The sequence below is a fragment of the Ranitomeya variabilis genome, chromosome 2 (assembly GCF_051348905.1).
Source record: "Ranitomeya variabilis isolate aRanVar5 chromosome 2, aRanVar5.hap1, whole genome shotgun sequence".
Taxonomy (NCBI): Eukaryota; Metazoa; Chordata; class Amphibia; order Anura; family Dendrobatidae; genus Ranitomeya; species Ranitomeya variabilis.
In genome coordinates, this window is record NC_135233.1 from 383,449,526 (window position 1) to 383,463,337 (window position 13,812).

Sequence of the window (13,812 nt, forward strand, 5' to 3'; positions counted from 1 at the left end):
TTTGTAGAATTACTGCTTCAGATGTGGATGACAAGGTCAATCCTCAAAAGTATCTGTAGAGTTCTGGACAGTTTGTCTATGACAGTATGGATCCTATGTTCAAAACAAGTGTGACAAAAGACTACACCAGGCCCAAACACAGGAGACCTCAATGCACTCCAATCACAGCAGGTATTGGCCACCATTAAGAAAACCGATTCCAGATTTCCAGGATGCATCCACTACACAACACCTAGCCTCTCTCCACTGGCTCTTCCATAAGATACCGAGTTCCCTGATCTCTAGTTAGTAAAAATCCTAAGACTCTAAATATTCCCAAGTTCTCAGTATGAAATAGAGGGAATTCATTCTCTATGAAATCGCGATGCTCTAAGGGTTTTTGTAGAGATGTTTCCTAAACCAGACAACCCCATTAATACAGTGGGGAAAATAGGAATTTGATACACGGACAATTTTGCAGTTTTCCCACCTACAAAGAATGGAGAGGTCTGTAATTTTTATCACAAGTACACATCACCTGTGCGAGACAGAATCTAAAAAAAACAAACAAAAAAAAAACAAAAAACAGAAAATGATTTTTACATAATTAAATTGCATTTTATTGCAGGAAATAAGTATTTGATCATCTAGCAACCAGCAAGAATTCTGCTCTCACAGACCTGTTTTTCTTTTAGAAGCTTCCTACTCCGCACTCATTGCCTGTATTAATTGCTCCTGTTTGAACTCATTACCTGTATAAAAGACACCTGTCCACACACAATCACACTCCAATCTGTCCACCATGGCCAAGACCAAAGAGTTGACCAAGGACACCAGGGATAAAACTGTAAACCTGCACAAGGCTGGGATGGGCTACAGGACAATAGGCAAGCAGCTTGGTGAGAAGGCAACAACTGTTGGCACAATTATTAGAAAATGGAAGAAACACAAGATGACTGTCAATATTCCTTGGTCTGGGGCTCCATGCAAGATCTCACCATGTGGGGCAAGGATGATTTTGAAGGTCAGGAATCAGCCCAGAACTACATGGGAGGGCCTCGACAATGACCTGAGGAGAGCTGGGACCACAGTCTCAAACATTACTGTTAGTAGCAAACTACGTCAACATGGATTAAAATCCTGCAGGGCACACAAGGTCCTCCTGCTCACGTCAGCACATGTCCAGGCCAGTTTGCAGTTCACCAAAGACCATCTCGATGATCTAGAGGAGGCATGGGAGAAGGTCATGTGGTCAGATGAGATCAAAATATAACTTTTTGCTATCAACTTTACTTGCCGTGTTTGGGGTAAGAAAAAGGATGAGTGCAACCCCAAGAATACTGTCCCAACTGTGATGCATGGCTGGTGAAACATCATACTTTGGACGTGCTTTGCTGCAAAGCGGACAGGACGACTGCACCGTATTGAAGGGAGAATGAATGGGATCTTATAGTGGGTATGGAAAGTATTCAGACCCCTTTAAATTTGTCACTCTTTCATTGCAGCCATTTGGTAAATTAAAAAAAGTTCATTTTTTTCACATTAATGTACAATGTAGAAATTTTTGCAAATTTAATAAAAAAAGAAAAATTTTAAGGGGTCAGAATACTTTCCGTACCCATTATATATTGCAAAATTCTGGCCAGCAACCTACTTCCCTCAGTGTGTGCATTGAAGATGGATCGTGGCTGGGTCTTCCATCATGACAATGACCCGAAACACACAGCAAGGGCAACTACGGAGTGGCTCCGTAAGAAGCATTTCAAGGTCCTGGAGTGGCCTAGCCAGTCTCCTGACCTGAGCCCAATATAAAATCTTTTGAAGGAGATGAAACTCAATGTTGAAAGATCTGGAGAAGATCTGTATGGAGGAGGGGGCCGAAATCCCTGCTGCAGTGTGTGCAAACTCGGTCAGGAACTACATGAAACGTCTGACCTCTGTAATTGCAAACAAAGGTTTCTGTACCAAATATTCAGTTCTGTTTTTCTATTGTATTAAATTCTTATTTCATGCATTAAAATGCAAATTAATTAGGTAAAAATTATACAATGGGATTTTCAGTCTTATTTTTAGATTCTGTCTCTCACAGGTGAAATGTAGCTACGATAAAAATGACAGACCTAGCCATTCTTTGTAGGTGGGAAAACTGCAAAATTGTCCCGTGTATCAAATACTTATTCTCCACACTGTATGTGCACTGTAGAATGACAGGATCCAACGTACAATGGTTCTTCATCCTGTACCTGATCTAGTAACAAAAGTGGTTGTATACTTTTACAGACTGAACATTCCTCATATGATAAAAATAAGAAAAAACAAATAGGTATTGACATTTTATTGTTATATTATGTTCTAAGAAAACCACCACGTGTTAGAGCCCACAATAGGAGTACGGTAGTTTTTCTTCCCTTTTTTTTAAACTTTACAAAGATAAAAGGAGAAACATCTCATACGGACACATGGGAACAAGTACAGAAAACAATAAAAAAGGTACAATGTCATTACATAATTAGCTTCTCTCCAAACAAAGCTTCTTTTTCATAAAACTCATTCACAGTTTCCACGCGATTTGCGATTTCTATTATTATATTTGTTAATAATCAGAATTTTATTAAAGATATTCAAGCTTTTATTACATCGCCAGTTTTTCACAACAGTCTAGAAAGCAGTCGTATAATACAATCTATACAACAAGACATTATGCTCATTAGGTATTTACAGTAATATGTGAATATACCGATGCGGTGCTAAATATTGCCGTGTCTCTGTCCCATATAATCTTATTAGGATTAGTACAAAGTTTGACTTGTTGACATTTTTTAATGATGGCTGACGTCAGTTTTCCTATCCCCTTTACCCTTTAATACATTCAAAATATAATTTTTTTTTATTGTTTTGGTGACACTTTGAATCCCCTTATATCTGTGAGCTCCTTACACAGATTTTTCTATGAGTTAAAGGGGTTGTCCACTACTACAATGCTGCTAATTTATCTTAAAGGACAATTCATCAGTATTAGATCGGTGGGGGTCCAGCAATCAGATTTATTAGTGACCTAATGTAAACAATGTATGGAGCCGAAACAGCACAACTCAGTACACAATGTTAGTAGTCATTTCTGGGTACAGCAGCTCCTATCCATCTCAGAGGGTCCCGGGTTGTAGTATTTTAGAATGGCCACCACATTGTGATGTTTTGGATCCGTAAGCCGTTTACATCTGACCACTGCTGGACCTGATAAAAGCTCATCGGTGGATGTGCCAGTTGTCAGACCCCAATCGGCCCAATTTTATTGCCTTATCCTGGGTATAGATGATCAATATAGTGGAAAAATATCTCTAAGTTCACCTGCTGTGAGCAGTCAAGTCCTGAAAGATCTCATAATTTATGATGTGTTTTAACCAAAGTGTCCCCCAGTCTGAATTCTCGATAAGTTGATGCGATTTCACCAGTGCAGAATTGTTGAGCTTTTACTTTATAAAGCAAGGCTCTAAGAAAATCGCAATCCTACCAGTTCATGATAAAAGCCGCATGTGCTGCCAATATTTGTCAGGCACCCATTTCATTTCAAGTGAGAAGACAAACAAGTAAATGTCGCCCTAACCCTTATTTCTCTGTAGACCATTTGGTAAAAAAAAAAAACCTTTATCACTGTTATAAGATTTTATCTGCCTCCATTACATGTAATTTTTCTATAGCCGAATTCTAAAGCCAATTTTTCAGTACCGTCAAAGTATTAATTGAGGATCCTGGAAAACACACTGTATATTACAGGTATTAAAAATTATCTTAGCTGTTGAAAATTATTATTTTTTCCCCCTTTTTGTTTGGGATAATCAATATGATGGGGCTGTCCATATCAATATGTTACTGCTCCCCGTTTTCTACGACCAAGTGTTTTTCCTATTCATACGATTACTCGCCTTTGAACTGCTTTTCTCAGGGCATTCTTCACCTCTTTGTTCCTCAGACAATATATCATGGGGTTCATTACTGGGGTCACCACGCAGTAGAAGATCGACACCACCTTGTCGAGAGTGAATCTGACGTGAGAGTTCGGACGAATGTACATAAAGATTATCGTACCATTAAAGATTAATACGACGGTGAGGTGGGACGCACAGGTGTTGAAAGCTTTATTCTGCCCCTCTACGGATGGGATCTTAAGAACAGACAAAATGATGAAGGTGTAAGAGATTAAAATAAGAAAGAAGCAGCTGAGAGTCAAACTCCAGGAGATGACAGAGAAGGTGAACTCACCGCTGGATGTGTCTTCACATGACAGCTTCAAAAGAGGAGAATAGTCGCAAAAGAAATGGTCGATTTCATTCGGGAAGCAGAATGTGAGAGTGGAGATCCACAGCGCAGGGCATGCAGCGGTTATGAAGCCCACAACCCAGGGTCCACAGGCTAGCCTTACAGCCATCCTTTTAGACATCAACGTAGAGTAGTGCAGTGGCCGACAGATGGCCACATACCGGTCATAGCCCATGACTACAAGAAAGCAGTTCTCAGCTGCCCCAAAGGCGAAGAAAAAGTAAAACTGGACAAGACAAGCTGAAGCGGAAATTGCTTTATTTCTCATCAGTAGGGCATCAAGCATCTTCGGTACAGTCACCGTGGTATACAGGACTTCCACCAAGGAGAAATTGGCCAAGAAAAGATACATTGGCTTGTGAAGATGTTCTTCCAGAAGGACAAGAGTAACGATAAGAAAGTGAGCCGCCAGTGTTAACATGTACATACTGAAGAAAAGGGAGAAGAGTAAAAGCTCCATACTGCGCATGGACTGGAAGCCCACAATAATAAAGATGGTGGTCATGGTTTGATTTACGTTGTCTGTCGATGTCATATTTCCTAATACAAAGGAATGACAATTTGATCATTCTAAAACCTCATCCAAAATATACATTTCACCTGTTAATTTTTTTGTTATAAGCAGATGTCCAGTATAAACTCTGATATTACAGATCCTCCTTCGAGGAGTCTTGTTGGAAGCCCCCATTAACTGCATTTAGTCCCCACTATAACAATTGTATTAACTGGTTGTACATTTTGATGATCTATCAATAATTCTGTAAGTCTGTGTTGGTTCCTCACTACAGTCAATGCATCAAGACTCCAGACATGATGGAGGTGCTGGTGCTGTGTGGTCTGTCCTTGGGACATTTTAGAATAGAGATCTCCAAATTTTTTATCAGTAAAAAGGCTGATGCATTAATTTAATGGAATTTAAGCAAGGTTGTCCAGTTTAAGACAAATAGTCTGCACTTTTTGTGCCGGCAGACTGCTGAATTGTGACATTGTGTGATGTGCAGACCATCACAATGCCGATGCAGCCCCCATATGGGTGGGCAGTCACGTGTCTACATTTACAGAATTTGCAAAATTGCAGACACATGCTAACATAACTCTCCTGTGCTAAAAAATGGACGCCCACCACACCAGGAATTTAGAGAGGGGAATCGTGAATTGCACACTGTCACGACTCAGCAGTCTGCAGTTGCTCTTCCTTGCAGCAACTCGACATCTGTCAGATTGCGGGGGCATCTCCTGTGTATAGCTCCCTCTTCAGGTCACTACAGATTGTCACTTTGATTTAGGTCTACCTAAGGCTGGGCTCCTCCAAAACCTTGATAGTCTTCTGGAGAAGCTGGTCTTTTGGTGATTTGGAGGTCCGCTTAGGGTATTTGTCATGCTGAAAGGTGAAATTCTCTCTATCTCCAGCTTTTTAACAGAGGCATGAAGGTTTTGTTTCAAAATTGACTGATATTTGGAACTGATCATAATGTCCTCCACCTTAACTAAAGCCTCATTTCCAGCTACCGAAAAACAGCCCCAAAGCATAATGCTGCCTCCACCATGCTTCACTGGGTTCTTTTGGTGATGCACAGTGTTGGCTTTGCTACAAACAGACCTTATATAATTATGGCCAAATAGTACTGTACATATAGAGATACCTTAAAACAAATATATAAAATGAAAAGTTTTGCAACTTAATACAACCATTTTGTGATCTACGAATGTCGTCAGTAAACGGAAACAAATTTGATAGATCTAGAGGGTTTGAACAATTGCATCTAGTCTATAAAATGAACCTTCATGTGTATTCTTAATTACTTGAGGGGGGGCTCAATGTATGAGGATTAGGAAAGACAACATGGTGGTTTAGAAACAAAAGATAACGGAAAAATGTCAGACACTAAATCAAAATCTCTTATCAATATATGAAAATACTAACAAGCAAATGGCAACTGTAACACCATCATATCATGTCCAGTTGAGAAGCTCCAATGACTAGTCGGCTGTATACTCTTATACAAAATGATGGCATTGACTGGAATATAAAAATCAGAAATTATTATATAAAATGTCCAGTAAAATAATAAAATGCAGAACTGGAGGAAAATTGGGATCCAGACGTGTCGAATCTGATACACAGAGATTTATAGCATTAAACTGGCATATCCCTGAGGAGCATTAGCCACCATAGTGTAACCTGTGTGTCCTCTGCCGAAACAATTACTACAATAACATCTCTTCCCTGGAGGCACTAAAGAGGCCTTAGATAATTTCACTGTATAGTAACATGTTTAACCTACACGTGATCGCCTAATATTATAAACTGTCAGACATATTATTGGGAGGTGTCCATACATTATGCTTGATGTCGATGCAGAAAAGGCCCTAGACAGTCATGGACATGTCTATATGCCACCCCGATCAGGCATATCTTTAGCCTTAATCTGCTCACATACGTCCAACACATTAACTAAGGTGCCAAAACAGTCTGGATAATTAATGGCAAAAGTACAAACCCAATAAATCTCTTCCAAGGCAGAAGAGATGGTCAATATGGCAGTTTTTGATGCTCCCATTCCCTAAATAAATACTCCCGGACATCTTGGAAAAATTAAAGTAACCCTCTCCAGACTACAATACACACTGAGAAAAGTGCAATCTTAATGCTGAAGACACCATGCCACCTCACCTGTGCAACATCTCTCCCAAATAAATATGCAAATATTGACTCCAGTGCTATCTACAAGTGCTTTTTACTAAATTACTGTAGAATATCATCAAAAAGTTAATTTATTTCAGTTCTTCAATAAAAAAAGTGAAACTCATTATATAGAGACATTACACACAGAGCGATCTATTTCAAGTGTTTATTTCTGTTAATGTTGATGATTATGGCTTACACCCAATGAAAACCCATACTTGGTCGGGGCTCCTTTTGCATCAATTACTGCATCAATGCGGCGTGGCATGGAGGCGATCAGCCTGTGGAACTGCTGAGGGGTTATGGAAGCCCAGGTTGCTTTGATAGCAGCCTTCAGCTCGTCTGCATTGTTGGGTTTGGTATGTCACTCATGACAATACCCAATAGATGAATGCAAGCCTCCAGAACTATGGAGCGCAAACAGGGAGCAGGAGCACACCAGGGACTGCGTGGAAGGCTGGGGCAGTAAATAAGTTGTCGTCCCTGCATGGAGGGGGAAGGTAACACCATGCAGGGGCACTGGCAATAGCACTGCACCATAAAGCTGGCTGAAGATTCTCAACATTGAGTTTGTAAAAATCAACAACAGTATCAGCGACGTAGAAAGGATTTTAGCAAATCTCCTCTGCACATGGAAATTGACACCCAGTGCAGATTATATAATCCACATGTGTTTCATAATGTATTCAAAGATGCAAGAATCAATGGGTTCACAAATGGCTGCAGTAAATCATGCACTAATAAAATAATCATGGTAACTGCCTACAAGACAATAAACATACAAGGAACCAAAAGATGTAGAACGTTTCAAAAGCTGTCAACAGTACAGTAAAAATAAACGTAATATCCTCAGCCTCCATGCTTTTACCAGAAGACCTCAAGTTCTCCCCTAATAATAATAATAAGTGTGCAGCCCAACGGGCGAGAGCAGATCTCCTACTAAATCCTGCAGTCTTTTTGGGACTCAACTGTTCTTGGTCTAATCCAAACTTCTATAACTTCCTCTTAGCAGAAAACTAAGATGAGCACAGCCCTTTCCTATGGATGAAAGTAGGATGAAAATGAAAGCTGAATACCCAAATGAGCACAAAATGCTTTCCAAATTTTTGCAAATAAATTGAAACACCCCCCCCCACCACCGTCCAAAACAATATCAGATGGTGTGAGGAGTTGGCCACTTACTAAAGACTATAAAGGTACCGTTACACTAAACGACTTACACCAATGATCACGACCAGCGATACGACCTGGCCGTGATCGTTGGTAAGTCGTTGTGTGGTCGCTGGGGAGCTGTCACACAGACAGCTCTCTCCAGTGACCAACGATCAGGGGAACGACTTCAACGATGCCGAAGTCCCCCTGCAGCACCCGGGTAACCAGGGTAAACATCGGGTTACTAAGTGCAGGGCCGTGCTTAGTAGCCCGATATTTACCCTGGTTACCATTGTAAAAGTAAAAAAAAAAAAAAAACACTACATACTCACATTCCGATGTCTGTCACGTCCCCCGCCGTCAGCTTCCCGTACTGACTGTGTCAGCGCCGGCCGTAAAGCAGAGCACAGCGGTGACGTCACCGCTGTGCTCTTCTTTACGGCCGGCACTGACAGTCAGTGCGGGAAGCTGACGGCGGGGGACGTGACAGACATCGAAATGTGAGTATGTAGTGTGTTTTTTTTTTTTTAACTTTTACAATGGTGACCAGGGTAAATATCTGGTTACTAAGCGTGGCCCTGCGCTTAGTAACCCGATATTTACCCTGGTTACAAGTGAACACAGTGCAGTGCAGGGAAGCAGAACGCCGGAGGACCCGACAGACACCGGAATGTAAGTATGTAGTGTTTGGGTTTTTTTACATTTACACTGGTAACCAGGGTAAACATCGGGTTACTAAGTGCGGCCCTGCGCTTAGTAACCCGATGTTTACCCTGGTTACCCGGGGACTTCGGCATCGTTGGTCGCTGGAGAGCTGTCTGTGTCACAGCTCCCCAGCGACCACACAGCGACGCTGCAGCGATCGGCATCGTTGTCTAGATCGCTGCAGCGTCGCTAAATGTGACGGTACCTTTAGCTTTTGGAGAGGAGTGTTTACCAAGGGTCAGACTCCATTCTGGGGGCAGCTTGGGATATTGAGGACTGACGACGACGAGGAAATGTTGTTGTTGTTGGAGTGATGTTGAGGGGAGAGGATCCAGGCTGAGATGAATGAATGGCCTATGGAGTTTTGGAGATTGGTTGCCGGCTGGGCTGGATCCCCATGCTACGGTTGAGGGATCTGTCATCTGGAAAGAAAAGAAAAAAAGCAGTTAGCACTCACCAAGCCCGTTGCTGTAAAAGTCTTTATTAGGACATGGACAGGGAGAACATGATGTCTACAGGATGACAGCTGTTTCGCGCTACATGCGCTTCTACAGATCCCGATCGGGATCTGTAGAAGCGCATGTAGCGCGAAACAGCTGTCATCCTGTAGACATCATGTTCTCCCTGTCCATGTCCTAATAAAGACTTTTACAGCAACGGGCTTGGTGAGTGCTAACTACTTTTTTTCTTTTCTTTTTGGATGTCATGCACTTTTTTGGTTATGCACCCCTAGTGCCCTTGCAATGAGTAGGAGGTAAAGGCACTGGTACAGCATTTCACAGCACGCAGAAAGGTGATCGTGTATGCAGCTGTGCGGATATACATATTTTCTTCTCTTTGGACATAGTGGATCTGTCATCTGGACTTCACATTTAGAGTTTTTGCATGTGATTGTCCGATGTATGCATAATTATAATAGAGAGAAAATCATTTGAGATGAAGACTTCTATATGAATGACTTAGGATAAATTAATTATGGCCCAAAAACAAAACAGGGCAATATTAGTGGGAAAGCAACATTAATAGAAAAGCATGATGTCCTTCCTCTTGTTTAGACCATGCGGTATTCTAGTACCAAGTTTGAATATCCACCAGGTTTCTCTGTTTCTCAATGTTACCTCAGTGTCCCCTCCTCTGAATGGTTTGTGCGTTTTTTCTATTGCATAAACTTTGAGTGATTCAAGATTAGATTGATGTTGATTAATAAAATGTTTTGAAACTTGTGATGTGTTTCTATTAATATTAACACTTTCTACATCATAAATATGTTCTTGAATTCTTGTTTTAAGTTGGCGTATAGTGCTGCCAACGTATTTAAGATGGCAAGCTGTGCATTCCATAATATAGATTACATTGTTTGTGTTACAGTTTAGAAATGTTTTTTATTGTATATGTATTTTGGTTATTGACATCCGTAAAATCAAGACTTTTTTTTTTAATTTGCAGGTTTTACAGGCTATTGCACCACATTTATGGAAACCTTTTGTGCTGAGCCAATTAGAAGATTGAGCACGGGGGGCATTTAGAGAACTAGGTGAAAGGCTACAACCCAGAGCGTGCCCTTCTGGACACAATTCTGCATCCGTTTTCTAATATTCTGGCTATGTCAGGATCTTCTCTCAGAATAGATAAAATATCATTAATTAGCTTTCTGATCAAAGAGAATTGGTTACTATATTGAAAAACCAGAGTGACTGCATTTGTGGAACAAATGCTCTAATTTTGATTCGGTTTGAAACGTGGTCTTTGTTCCACTATTTTTTCAGCTCTTTGTAAGTTCCATTTATTGTGTCCTCTCTGTGTGAGTCGTTCCTTAATATCCTTAACCTCTTGAGAATAATCCTCATGTGTGCTGCAGTTGCACTTGGCTCTTACCATTTCACCCACAGGTATGCTTTTAATTGTATGTTTTGGGTGATGACTGTTAGCATGCAATATCGTGTTTCCTGCCGTAGCTTTTCTGAAAGTTGATGTAACAACAGGAGTATTTGGTAAACCCTTGAGTTTTAAGTCAAGGAATTCTATACAAGTGGGTTCCTGGCGAGCAGTAAAACTGAGATTGAAAGGATTACGGGTAAATCCTGTATGGCAGATACATCAGAATTCCAAATAATAATGATATCATCGATGTATCTGCCGTACCAACATATGCAATCTTTGAATGGATTTTCGGTGCTGTAAACATATGATTCTTCCCACCAACCCATCACAAGATTAGCGAGAGACGGCGAGTATTTGGCTCCCATGGAAACACCGCTAATTTGCATATAATAAGTCTGGTTGAAGCAGAAAAAGTTTGTAGTTATAAGAAAGAAAGTTACTTCTATCACATAAGATTGAAGATCTGAAGTAAAATTACTGTATTTTTCCATATGGAACTTCAGTGCGTATAAGGCCATGTTCACACGATCCTTTTTTTGATCCTTTTTTTTTCAGGTCCTGATTTGGAAAACCCGCAGTGCAAAACTGCACTGCTGATTTTCCTGCAGTTTCTTCTGCAGATTCCTCTGCGGGTTTTCAACAGCACTTTCCTATTGGTGCCTGTTGAAAACAGGAGCTGAATCCGCAGAAAGAAGTGACATGGTACTTCTTTTTTTCTGCAGGCAAATCAGCGCGGATTTGCCTGAGAAAAAAAGGATAGTGGGCACAGCGGTTTTTGTTTTCCATAGGGTAACATTGTACTGTACCCTGCATGGAAAAAGGATGGGAATCCGCAGCCTGAAAAGCGCTGCGGAACAGCAGCAAAAAAAGGATCGTGTGAACGAACACTATCTCAAGTGGTATAGACGTGTACAAAGAGGTCTGATAGGTGGAGGGTATTGACATTTGTGGGTTTTAGGTAAGGCATACAATATTGGGGTCACTAGATTGGTAACTTTCAGATAATCGCTTTCTTTTTTATTGAAGAAACCCAAACTAAGACCTTCGTCCACAAGTTTAAAAAGTCGATCTTTTATCGGTAAAGTAGGGTTGGCAGACAGTCGCTTATACACAGCAGAATCAAGTAACATATTATCAACCCATGAAATGTAATTATCCTTGTCCATTACGACGACGGATCCACCTTTATCTGAGTTTTTAATAACAAGATTATCCTTATTTTTCAATTCTCATAATGCTTTTTGCAAAATGGGTTTTAGATTGTTACTGTGTAAGCATCTGTCACACACACCTTCAGAAAGAGCCCTTAATTGCGTTTCTATGATGTTCTGAAATTTGTCCATTACAGGTTTCCGTGCCTGCACAGGATAGTAATGAGGATTAGGCACATGCATATGGGTTTTTTGGGGGATTCTACCATCTTTGGAGTTAGGGTACTGTCACACTCTGCAACTTTCCAACGATCACGACCAGCGATACGACCTGGCCGTGATCGTTGGAAAGTCGTTGTGTGGTCGCTGGAGAGCTGTCACACAGACCGCTCTCCAGCGACCAACGATGCCGAAGTCCCCGGGTAACCAGGGTAAACATCGGGTTACTAAGCGCAGGGCCGCGCTTAGTAACCCGATGTTTACCCTGGTTACCATCGTAAAAGTTAAAAAAAAAAAAAACAGTACATACTCACATTCCGGTGTCCGTCAGGTCCCTTGCCGTCTGCTTCCCGCTCTCACTGAGTGCCGCCGTAAAGTGAAAGCAGATCACAGCGGTGACGTCACCGCTGTGCTCTGCTCTTACTTTCCGGCCGGCAGTCAGTCAGAGCGGGAAGCAGACTGCAAGGGACCTGACGGACACCAGAATGTGAGTATGTACTGTTTTGGTTTTTTTTACATTTACGACGGTAACCAGGGTAAACATCGGGTTACTAAGCGTGGCCCTGCGCTTAGTAACCCGATGTTTACCCTGGTTACAAGCGAACGCATCGTTGGATCGGTGTCACAGACACCGATCCAACGATGACAGCGGGAGATCCAGCGACGAAAGAAAGTTCCAAACGATCTGCTACGACGTACGATTCTCAGCAGGGTCCCTGATCGCTGCTGTGTGTCAGACACAGCAATATCGTATGGATATCGCTGGAACGTCACGGATCGTACCGTCGTAGCGACAAAAGTGCCACTGTGAGACAGTACCCTTAGGATCAACATCTTGTAAATCTAACAAACAAATAAGTGACAATTGTTCCATAAAACCAAAAGGTTTGAAGACATTATCGCAAACATTGGTGTCGCATTTCACCTCCGTTTGGTCATCTTTGAAATGCAATTTAAGAGTAATGTTTGTAATGAATCTATTTACGTCACAGATGGTGGAAAAAAGGTCAAAATTGCAGTTCGGTACAAAATTAAGTCCGTGAGATAAAAGTTCTTTTTGATCTTCTGTAAGGATAATGGAAGACATGTTAACAACATCAAAATGTCCTAACGTTGGTGTCTGAGATGATATCTCCGAGAATTTTTGTTTGCATTGATGTTTCCTTCCTTTTCTCTGGTAAACCTTTTTTTGTTTGTTGATGGAGGCTTGTTTTTTTCTGAAATAAGAGTTTTTTGATTCCTGTGGTGGTTCCGAATCTGAATCCTCCGTGGCTCCAGTAGAAGTATCCAACTCTGATGAGCTAAAGGTGACTTGTGTTTGCATGCGATTTCCATAAGTACGGTATTCAGGGGTTTTTAGGATTGATTTCTGGGATTGATCCACTTTATCCCACCTGCCCCATTCATATACTTGTTGATTAGCGTAATCATACAAGTCACGATCCAGTTTGCGTTTTTTCATGTCCAGAATTTTTTCTTCTACCTTAGAAATTTTGGAATTGCTGGCGTTTGAAAACTCATCGAATTGTGCGGGTGTCATTTTATCTTTAACATCCTTTGTTATAGTCTCAATGTCTTGTTGTAATTTTGTTAAAGTATTCTCTTCATATTGTATTATTAGGGCAATTAGCTTCAAGGATATGAATATGATTTGAAGTGAATAAAGGAAGGGTTTTTTTCACCACCTCGTGGAGCTGGATTCCTCATCATTTCGAGAAAAAG

The 13,812-nt window shown here is 41.0% G+C and overlaps 2 protein-coding genes across 3 annotated transcripts in view; both read right to left on the minus strand.

Annotated features, from left to right (window-relative positions):
* Positions 1-13,812, minus strand: part of LOC143806180 (olfactory receptor 1f45-like) — an 87,021-nt gene that overhangs the window by 24,971 nt on the left and 48,238 nt on the right. The window lies entirely within an intron of this gene.
* Positions 2,340-4,821, minus strand: LOC143809488 (olfactory receptor 6B1-like). The gene has a single exon (XM_077292564.1). It carries the CDS (start codon positions 4,799-4,801, stop codon positions 3,887-3,889), a length of 915 nt encoding a protein of 304 aa, XP_077148679.1. The 5' UTR covers positions 4,802-4,821; the 3' UTR covers positions 2,340-3,886.

What these genes read in the sequence shown, in the direction of transcription:
- LOC143809488 (XM_077292564.1), bottom strand. Translation starts at nt 4,801, where the DNA reads ATGACCACCATCTTTATTATTGTGGGCTTCCAGTCCATGCGCAGTATG.